Source organism: Vulpes lagopus, chromosome 11 (assembly GCF_018345385.1).
Source record: "Vulpes lagopus strain Blue_001 chromosome 11, ASM1834538v1, whole genome shotgun sequence".
Classification (NCBI taxonomy): Eukaryota; Metazoa; Chordata; class Mammalia; order Carnivora; family Canidae; genus Vulpes; species Vulpes lagopus.
Window position 1 is genome coordinate 48,444,827 of NC_054834.1, and position 11,232 is coordinate 48,456,058.

The 11,232-nt window shown below is 43.0% G+C and overlaps 1 protein-coding gene across 1 annotated transcript; it reads left to right on the forward strand.

The window, feature by feature from the left end:
• The first annotated feature begins 83 nt into the window (after window positions 1-83).
• Window positions 84-8,565, forward strand: PPP1R15B (protein phosphatase 1 regulatory subunit 15B). The gene is made up of 2 exons (XM_041722610.1): window positions 84-2,526; window positions 5,957-8,565. Exons 1-2 carry the CDS (start codon window positions 619-621, stop codon window positions 6,176-6,178), a joined length of 2,130 nt encoding a protein of 709 aa, XP_041578544.1. The 5' UTR covers window positions 84-618; the 3' UTR covers window positions 6,179-8,565.
• Window positions 8,566-11,232: the final 2,667 nt, after the last annotated feature.

The following is an 11,232-nucleotide window of genomic DNA, read 5'->3' on the forward strand; positions in this document are numbered from 1 at the left end:
GGCGCGCGCGCGCGCGCGCGCGCGCGGGGGGGGGGCGGGGCGGGGTCGGCCGAGAGTAAGGAAGCCGACAGGGGACCGCGCGAGGCCAATCTGCGGCAGCTCGGAGGAGTCCGGAAAGGCCCGCCCGCCGGGGCCCTGGGAGTGACGTGAGGTGACGCGGGGCTGGCGGCGTAGCCGGCGCCATCCTGCGTCCCGTCCTCTAGCCTGCGGCTGTCTGCTCCGCGCCGGCCCCGCGGCCATTTTGGGCTTCGCGTCGACCCGCGCCCGCCTGCGCAGCCCTTCCGGGGTCTCGCCGCCAGGGGCTTTAAGGGCTCGTCCCTCGGGGGCGGGCGCCGCGGTCGCCGCAGGAGGCCTCTTGCGAGCAGGGGAGGCCTCGCGCGCACCAGGACAACCTCCATTCCGCCAGGATGAAAGTCCCCTCGGCCAAAGCGCCCAGCGCCTGCCGTTCCGGACTGTGTTCTGCCGCCCGCGGCGGAAGCCGCTGCCCCGTGTGGCTCCTCCGCTGGCCCGGGGACCGGCCTGGGGCCCCGACGCGGCCGCGCGGCGAGGCCGAGACTGCTTAGGCCTCTCGGAACCGCGCCCGACCTGCGTCCCGGAGAGACCGCCGCGCACAGGGGGATGGAGCCGGCCGCAGACGCCTCGCGGCCACGGCCGGGCCCCCGGTTCCGGCTGCCCTTCTTTCCTCGGCGCCCGCAACCCGGCCCTGGCGAGTTGCCCACACCTCTCGCCCCGGAGCAGCCCGGGGCCCGCAGACTGGCTGCTCCCCCCCAGCCGCAGGCTCGGACCGACTCCTGGATGAAGCTGCTTTCCCAGCTCTTGGCGCCGCTCCCCAGCTTGCTTCAGAAGCTGCTGATTTGGGGCCAGCTTTTTGGCGGGATAATCCCGACCAGATGGCTAGATTTCGCCGGAGGCTACAGCGCTCTCAGAGCGCTGAAGGCTCGGGACGACCCCGCCGGCCCCCCGGCGCCGAAGTCTGGGTGTTCGCTGCGACTCGACCCCTCGGACAGTCCTGCGGCCAGTCCCCTCGATTGGCCGCAGAAGGGGAGCCACTGGCAGTGCTCGTCCTCAGATCTAGAATCGGAACTCAAAGCCAAGGCCAGAACTCTGGACCGTGCCGCGTACGCTCTTCTGTTAGAGCAGCAGCTGTGGAGAGTGGAGCTGTTGCCGAGTGGCCTCCAGGCCCATCTGTGCTCTGCCCGGGAGCTTGGCTCGTCGCCTCCTGGCCCTCTAAACGCTCAGCGTTTAAGCAGCTTCAGCGTCGTCTCCTATTTGTTGAACCCCACCTATCTGGACTGCTTGCCCCGGGTGGGGCTCGGCTGTCAGAACAGCGTGGCAAGTGGCGATATAGTTGATTTCCAGACCCTCAGCCCCGAGCGCCGCTGTCTGCCTGAGGATGCTGATCCTCCCGAGCGGTCGAAGGCTGAGATCACTTGCGCCTCTTGGCAGGGATGTCCGCCTCCATCTAGAGAGGGCCTGCCAGAAATCCACCATCTTCGCATGAAACGGCTAGAATTCCTTCAGCAGGCCAGCAAGGGGCAAGCATTACCCACCCCAGAACAAGATAATGGCTACCACAGCCTGGAGGAGGAACAGAACTTGTCCCGGATGGATCTGAAACCCGGCGGGGATAGTCCCACACAGTGTGTTCCCTCTGCTGGAGTCGTTCCCAGAACGGCCCAGGAACCCACCGAGGAAAACATTGTGTTATTGGCTAAAGAGGCTCCACTTGCTTTGGAAAAACAGGGCCCTTCGGAAGGCTGTCTGTCTGGTGAGGTACCTGCCTTAAAAGAACCTGGAGAGGACCAAATAAGTGTCGGCGACTCCTCAGACCTAGAAGATAACATTCCCGCTTCCACCAGACCAGCCTGTAGTAACAGATTGATAGATTACATTTTGGGGGGTACGTCCAGTGATCTGGAAACAAGTTCTGATTCCGGAGGTGAGAATTGGGATGAGGAAGCTGAAGATGACGGTTTTGATAGTGATAGCTCACTGTCAGAATCAGACCTTGAACAAGACCCTGAAGGGCTTCACCTTTGGAACTCTTTCTATAGTGTAGATCCTTATAATCCCCAAAACTTTACGGCAACAATTCAGTCTGCTGCCAGAATTGTTCCAGGAGACTCTTCTGACTCAGAGAAGAATTTGTCTGACAAGTCTGATCTAGAGAATTCTCCCCAGACTGGAAGCCTTCCTGAGTCTCCTGACTATAATTCCGGGGAGGAAGATGACTGGGAATCTAGTGCAGATGAGGCAGAGAGTCTCCAACTGTGGAACTCTTTCTGTAATTCCGAAGACCCCTACAACCTTTTAAATTTTAAGGCTCCTTTTCAAACATCAGGGAAAAATTGGAAAGGCTGTCGCGACTCAGAGAAGCCGTCTGAGCCCACTGTGGCCATTTCTGATTGTCACACCTTCCTGTCTTGTGAGGTGCAACTATTAGGGAGCCGAGAAAGTGAAGGTCCAGACTTGGTACAGGGTGGAGTTCTTTCTGGAAAAAGACACACGTGTATCAAGAGAAAAAAGGTTTGTTTTTTTTTCTTTTAACATGCCTGGTAATTTATACTGTTTTGACGTGGTTAAATACAGTAGCATGACTACTGAAGGCATAAGAGTGTATATTTTGAGGAAGGACTCTATACTTGGATTAAGAAATGACAGCTCCCCACCCCCACCGGATTTAGCACCACCGCCTTCTTCCCTCGTGTGGAATGTTGTTCCTCTCCAAATAGAAGATGCTGGGGTATAATAGATGTTAGCAGGAAAACTCCTTTTTCATTTGCGTTTGTAGCTCTGGGCTGTTTCCATGCAGTCTTCAACTTTTATGGAACAGAAAAATTACACCTTGTGTGTACACAATTTAATTCTTCTGGAGATTGGTCTGGTCCTGTTATAGCCATAGAGTTTTCAAATGGTATTAATTGTATGTCATTTGCAGACACTTAATATTTTATTTACAGAGTAAGTGTCTTTCCTCTTAGAGCCCAGAAGGATGATAATACCAAGTAACAAGTTTACCATGAAAGAAGAGACTAAATTACAATATAAAAACTTTGTGACATGTACATGATTTTGATTGACAGTAAAAAAAAAAATACAGGAAATAGTATTGCTGATTCTTGAGAATGCAATACTAGTTATCATTGGCCACTTACAGGTTACTAATCATTTGTAACAGTGATGGTTACTTGGTTTATCTTGAGTAGTTGCCTCCTGTTCTGAAGCTAATCTTGAAGCTAGTCTGAAGCTAGTCTTGAAGCTAGTCTTAAAACTTCGTGGAACATTTTACTCTTTGAATACATTGTCAGGTTAATTTTATTTGGGGAAGTCCTTTGAATTGCTTTATTTTTTTTCTCTACTGTTTTTTCAGCGGAAGTTAATTAATTGGAGAGAAATTCCCCCAAATACACAGGGTATCTTTTATTGTAGAGGGAAAGTTTCTGTAGTTTACTATACACTTACTTGGAAAGAGAAAGGAGAGTAAATTATTATTGACCTCAGATTCTGCCGCCTGAGAAAGTTTCGTGTGGACAGTGCCCTAATCTGTTGGTTCCAGATGGTTAGCTTAATCCTTTGAAACTCTTCCTGGGTAGAAAATATCTCTACGTGGTGATTACCTTATGTCTTGCCTGTAGAAGCAGAATAAGGCATATTGAATATTTGGTTCACACTTTTTAATGCCGTCATAAAAGATCTTTTTTTATTTTTAAGGGGACCCTGACAATGACCTATTTAGTGAATAGGTTAAAGAACAAAGGAACAACGGAAAGAGCATTTGGTATCTGGAGGCCTGTGTTCCCTCCTGCTGAGTGGTTAGGGCCAAGAAATTTGGGAATACAGCGGACCTGCAAAGTAACTTGACTTCTTGTGGCTTTGATTCACGCGTTTATCTGCTGAGAGTGACAATTATAAATGTTGTGTGAATTATCGCATGATTTAAATGGGATGACTGTATAAAACTCCTAAATCACCGCCTTAATTGTAGCTGTTACTGTTCCGAGACCTCAAGCCAGTCTCATGTCTCATTTTAGCTTACTCATTGAGCAAAAATGAGCTGAGTCAAGTAGATGTGAAACTATTGACTATGAACTAGAAGCAACATTTGTTAAAAGATTATGTCTAAAATATGGTAAAATTATTTGGCAGTCTTTGACTACTTGCCTTTCTTTAGGTATATGGGAATAATGGGTAGTGCTTGATTCTTAGAATGAGACTTTCAGATAGGGGAGTTTAAAACGCCCGTGTGTAGTGACAACATAGTGCCCATTGTGGAGGCACACTCAAGGTTTAAATCCTGATTACTACACCGTAGGGAAGCTGTGTGATTGGAAACAAGGCAGGTATCTATACAATGGAAGTGCTTATAGTAAGTATCGTATAGGGTTTATATGAGGATGAAATGAGATTAAAAACTGTAAAGTGCTCTGAAATAAGCCTAGCATGTGGTAAACACTATATAAATGCTGTTGTTATTATTTATTTTTAGTGACACAGTGAGTTAGTAACTCTAGAATGCAATATCTAGTAAGATGTTACATCCTGCTAATTGTCCTCGAGGGCATTCCTTGGCCTGTTGTAAAGGGAATGAAAGGAGTAGGCCACGGTGGGATTAGCTGATGTAACTATTGAACATATTTTAAAGCATGTATTTACTTTCTTAGTTTGCTGTGTTGTAAAGAAACTTCAATATTAGAAATTAAGTAGGATTGAAAAAAGAAATTAAGTAGGATTAAAAAGGATAGTCATTCATTACATAAAATCATGTGTTTATAGTATTTACAATTTCATATATATATATAGTGATAGCATATTGAGGAGGAATATAAAGAGGGTTTTTATCTCAACTACAAAGTCTCTTTTAGTAACACAGCCATAAAGATAGGTTAATTTGGCTGCATTTTGTTTACTAAGTAACTTTTCTTATAGTCTGATTACAACAGTAATAATATAAGAGTAATACTACATGTTCATGATGTAAAAATTGCAAAGCACTGAAAAGTGAAACTGTATTTAAAAGGAAAAAGGGGGATGCCTGGGTGGCTCAGTGGTTAAGCGCCTGCCTTCGGCCCAGGGCGTGATCCTGGGGTCTCCGGATTGAGTCCCACATCGGGCTCCCTGCATGAAGCCTGCTTCTCTCTCTGCCTAAGTCTCTGCCTCTCTCTCTCTCTGTGTCTCTCATGAATAAATAAATAAAAATCTTTAAGAAAAATAAATAAAAATTTAAAAAAAGACTAAAAATCGGTGAAGGTCTTTTTAAAGCTTTTGTGCTGTAATTAAAGCATTGACTAACATTGACTAATAACTATTCCAAATATTTCTGAAAAATTGGGAAACATTTGTCATTTTGGAAGAAGAGTGCCACAGAACTGTATTTCCCTGAGTATTAAGAAAAAAAAAAAAAACCCAAAAACTGATGACTTAAGGAAATTTACAGTTCCCCATCTGGATTCATTTTATTAACACCAAAAGCCAAGAGGAGGGAGGCGGGATGACACGATGACAGATGGGGGGCAGGAATGTGTGTATATGTGTGAAGGAAATTAAGATGGCATTTGCTCACTTTTTTTTTTTTTTAAGATTTTATTTATTCATGAGAGAGAGAGAGAGAGAGACCGAGACACAGGCAGAGGGAGAAGCAGGCTCCATGCAGAGAGCCCAACACGGGACTGGATCCTGGGTCTCCAGGATAACACTGTGGGCCGAAGGTGGCACTAAACCCCTGAGGCAGCCATCCAGGCTGCCCTGCTCTCTCTCTCTCTCTTTTTTTTTTTTTTTTTTTTACTAAGTTGCCATCTAATCAATCAGAATTTCTTTTTTTCTTCTGTTAATGGTTCAAACCAAATATTCCTGTAATATATTTGATATTCTGAAAGTATTAGTAGCAAGAAGGGTGAATTACTTCAATGATGATTTTAAGATCCTAGAGCATGATTAAAATTAGTCTTTGTATTTATAGGTAACCTTCCTTGAAGAAGTTACTGAGTATTATATAAGTGAAGATGAGGACCGCAGAGGACCATGGGAACAATTTGCACGGGATGCGTGCAGATTCCAGAAACGAATTCAAGAAACAGAAGATGCTATTGGATATTGCTTGACATTTGAGCACAGAGAAAGAATGTTTAATAGACTCCAAGAAACCTGCTTCAAAGGACTTAATGCTTTCAAGCAATGTTAAGATGATTTGACGGCCTCTAACTCAAGCATACGCTAGCTACCTCTTACTTGAGAGGTTTCTTTTACAAACAAAAATTGGCAGCTGTCCTTTTTTTTTTAGAGGATATGCAACTTGGAACCAATGACCTAGTTTAAATTTTTTTTTTTTTTTTTTTTTTTTTGGTAACTGATCCCACTCAGAAATGTCCAGGTTTGAAGACAAGTCCTGGTAAATGAAGGATGAGATGGTGTGATTTCTAATCCTCCCTTTTTTGATTTAGTTGGATGTATTTTGAGTGTCCTATGCTTGCTGAGGCCAAAAGGAGACCTTTGAAGGTGGAATTTTGTAGTTCAAAATTTATTTCCTTGGGAAACAATATTTATAGGGTTCAAAGCCCATTTTTTCCATTCTAATTTTAAATTATGTGTACCTACCTGAAAACCTTGGGCTCTCCCCATCCAACATTCTAAAGTTAATGGGCTTTTATGTTTTCTCTCTGTATTTTTATTTCAGTGATATGGTCCTTTTAACTTTGAGGTTAAGAAAATAATCTTGTATATGCTACCAACTTAAATTATTTTGTGTCAAGTTGTTAAAATGTTCTCAAAATGACTTGGGGTGAACGTATGTGGTGGGTTTTTATTTCAAGGTTAAGTTCTATCTGAGATATTTCCAAGGACTGCCACAGAATTTAACATGCGTGGTACTCTCTGCTGCTTGGGAAAAGCTGCATCTTTCTGCCAAATTTTACCATCTCACACGTTTCACTTCTGTGCAACCTGTTTCTTGGAGTGGGTGCTGTGTGTGTCACTGTCGTCCCAGTTCCATGGTTCTTTGTATGTTTCACATTGTAAGACTCCAGAAAGTAATAATTGCATCATAGACATTTCTTTTTTAAATTTAAAAGTCAAGAATTTTCTTAGGATGGAATTTAGGAGACTTCTCCGGGGGCAATTTGGTTTTGTTGTACATGCTCTCAACAGAAGACCAGTGTTATTAATCCCATGCTTCAGCACCGTCACTTTTCAAACCTGTCAGGGTGACACTAGAAACTTGGAAATGGGTAGTTATGAATTTCCCAGTTTGCAGTGTAAAATACAGACTCCGTCAGCGTCCACACCTGTTGTGTTCTACGTAGTGAGAGAAGTAATTTGTCTCTACTTTCAGGAAAGGACAGTACTGTAGACTTAATAGTAGCAGGTCTTCCTAATTTTAGCCCAAAGCTTCCTTTTGAATTGAGGGCTTTGCGGGGGCTGGTTGTCCTTGGTTTATGTACTTGGCTCTCCCTGGTCTGCCTCTGTTAGGCTGAGGCAGTGTTAGCTCCTTGGTGGTCTGTTTTTACCCCCACGTGCCCCTTGTTGTAGGTAATAGAAAACACGAGTAGAACAGGTGACCTCTCAAGTTTGAGCTTATCTTGGTGTGGGAACAGATTTTTTGTCAGAAGTGCTTGCAGAGTTAACTACCTCAGTTTACAATCTACCTGGTCGTTATTTTCTATCTGGTTTGCTCTAAGAACTGCCTCCAGTGGTAATAGATATATCCGTAAACAAACACACCCAGAGTACTCAGATTTTTGCAGAGCCCTCATTCAGCACGTGTTGTGCACCTCCATGGTAGGTGATCACAGGGGACACCCTTGCAGAGTCCTGCTCTAACACCGTGAGAACAGGCTGGTTTCTGGCACCAGCTGTGTCAGTTGGAAAGAAGGCATCATCTGCCTTGAAAAGCGCTTTCTGAAAATGTATATTCATTCTTTTAAAACCAGACTGAAGTATATACTGTTTTATTTCACAGGCTTAGTCTGAAATCTAGCACCTCCACATATTTGAAAATAATGGGATAGTTTGACATCTACTGGATTTTAGAAACTTGTTCCCTTGGGATTCCAGCCTCACCACCAAATGAGTAGAAGCTTGGTGAAGGATTCTCCCATTTACTACCCTCCTTTAAAAGAAGTGATAGAGACAGGGCTGTTTTTAAGTTGGACTGAAGGAGAAAAAATTCTTGTCCTTTCATCCCAATCCTAGTTGTTAGAACACAGTTAAACTTGGAAGTTGTGATTGAACATTGTACACATTTTAAGTCTTGCAATGGTGCTTTAAGTATCAATGTAGCATGTGAAAGGCGTTGTATAGACAGGTAAAATTTCCTTTTCTGAGTGTCCAATGTGATAACAGCACCTCTTCATCTTTAACTTGAAATCAAAACTATCAGATTTTATTTTTGTATAATTTAAGGAAGGTGAATTTAGGGGACTAGAAGACTCTAAATTGGCTTCTACAGATCCAGTGACTTAAATGTAACCAGTTTGTTGGAATTTTATAGCTAAAATTATATTTGTGTATATAACTTTAACTAATCTGTAAATTGTAATAAATATATTTGCAATTATTAAATGTTACATGATATTTTGGTTCAAGTTTATTATTTTTAAAGATTATTTATTTATTTATTTATTTATTCATTCATGAGAGACACAGAGAGGCAGAGACACAGGCAGAGGGAGAAGCAGTCTTCCCTGCAAGGAGCCTGATGCAGGACTTGATCCCAGGACCCCGGTATCATGACCTGAGCCAAAGGCAGATGCTCAACCGCTGAGCCACCCAGGTGCCCCTCAAGTTTATATGTACTAGTATTTTACATTAGTTTTGGACTTACTGAGCAGAGATTAAATCAAGTATTTCCATAGAAGCATATAAATTTAAGAGGTACTGAACAAATTGCTGTGGTATAAAAAGGTTCTGTGACATGGAAATTGCACCTCAGCTTATTGAAGGGGAGGAGTTTTATTTTTTTTATTATTTATTTTTAAGGTTTTATTTATTTATTCATGATAGACATAGAAGAGGGAGAGAGACAGGCAGAGGGAGAAGCAGGCTCCATGCTGGGAGCCCAATGCAGGACTCGATCCCGGGACTCCAGGATCATGCCCCGGGCCAAAGGCAGGTGCCAAACCACTGAGCCACCCAGGGATCCTGAAGGGGAGGAGTTTTAAAGGGATAAATAGAATTGCAAACTACATTTAAAATTTTTTAATTTATTTTTTAAGATTTTGTGTATTTATTCATAAGAGACAGAGGCAGAGACACAGGCAGAGGGAGAAGCAGGCTCCCCGTGGGAAGACCAATGCAGGACTCGTTCCCAGGACCTTGGGATTACAACCTGAGCCAAAGGCAGATGGTCAACCTGCCTGAGCCACCCAGGTGCCCCACAAACTACATTTTAATAGGAAATTTTGATTCTTAGAGTATGAAATGCCCTTCTTAGAGACTGGGGATTTGATTCAAAAATTGGCCCCAGTCATCCACTTCTGCTACAGAGAAAACTGTAAAAGAGAGTAAGCACAGAAGCAGTAAAATAAATTCACATGCTGGGCTTCATGCAGCATTTCTCTGAAGTAGTAGGGAAATCAACTTTTCTCTAATTGGTGAGTTACTAATAATGATGACCATGGTATTATAAATCATGGCGCACTCCCATTTACAATGTTGCATCAGGAAAATCAAACTTTGTACCCTGAAGAAAACATTTGGGTCATAGCAAGCCTGTTCATGGATTAAGGCATAATAGCATTCTTCGTTTAGGTACTTAGACCTTCCTAGTTAATGAAGAAAATTTATTACAGATCTATTTCTGAACTGGAAGGAAAGAAACACAATTGCAAATAATCAGTATTTAGTACAAATTGAATTGATGGCCCCAGGTTATACCTTTATTATCAAGTTGGAGTTAATTTAAGCACTTTTGGTTATTTCCAGGAAGGTTTATGAAAATAGCCATATTCATATCAAGCCAGATTTGTTGCTATGACTCTTGATATCATAGAAATTGTGCTTCCCCCCCCCCATTCTAATAGTTTAAAGCAAATATTAATTGCTGACCTCAAAATTTGACAGTTAAAAATTTAGGAATTTGGAGATTTCCTTTAGCTCCTTTATGTACCTTTTAAAAATAAAGGAATTATCTTCAGTTTTTTTTTTCTCACACAACAATGTTATTTATGAAAGTATCTAATATAGAAACTTATAAAAGCATTCTTATGTTGTAAAAAAATAAGTATGCTGCCCAGTTCACCTTTCTGAGGTGAGGGACTTAATTTCTTTTTATGTATTAAGAGGTTTTGCTATTTCTTCATTTTACGGACTTTAACACAAATGTGAGTTGTTTGGAATCCTTCTGTTGGTAATTGGGATCTTTTCCTTACTGACACAGTTTGAATGCTTTGTGATCAATACAAAGCATCAGTTTTTTTCTCCCTGATTTGCTCCAGGGAGGCTAAGTTTGTGTGGGTCAGTTTTGATTTTAAAATACAAAGGTAGCGTGGTATCAAGACCAATAGCAATAGGGGTAATCAATAGGATAAATAGATCTCTTCTAACCTGGCTCACTTTGAGGATTCATCAAGTAAGACTTAATATTGTTTTTAATATGTTTTAGTGACAAGTTTGCCAATCAGGGATTTTAAAGAAGAAACCATTGTACACATGGAATGGAGAACACAGGGGGAGGTGGGAGTATGTGTCACTTTATAATCATTTGAGTTGCATCACAGTAGTAGCATGGGCAGACTCCTTAATCTCACCAGGGAAGATAAGGGAAACCAGGTTTATGAAAAGTGGGTTGCCTGACCCATCGGGAAGATACCCTCGGGATCTGATGAGGACAGGTTAAGAAAGCTGGACTACACGGGACGACTTGGGAGTGATTTATCAGGTTTGCTTCTTTTATTATTTTATTTTATTTTTATTAAAAAAATATTTTTGAGGGGCACCTGGGTGGCTCAGTGGTTGAGCATCTGCCTTTGGCTCAGGTCTGTGATCCCAGAGTCCTGGGATGGGGTTCCTCATGGGGCTCCCCACAGGGAGACTGCTGCTCCCTCTGCCTGTGTGTCTGCCTCTCTCTGTGTGTCTCTCAGGAAAAAATAAAATCTTGAAAAATATATTTTTTTCACCTCTCCACCTTTGGGGCTCCTCAACCCAGGGTTTTGTTCTTTTAATCTTTTACTCTTCCCTTCGTCTTAAGGCTATCCTTGTCTCCGTCTCCTCCCCCTTTTATTTGCATACATATACATACAT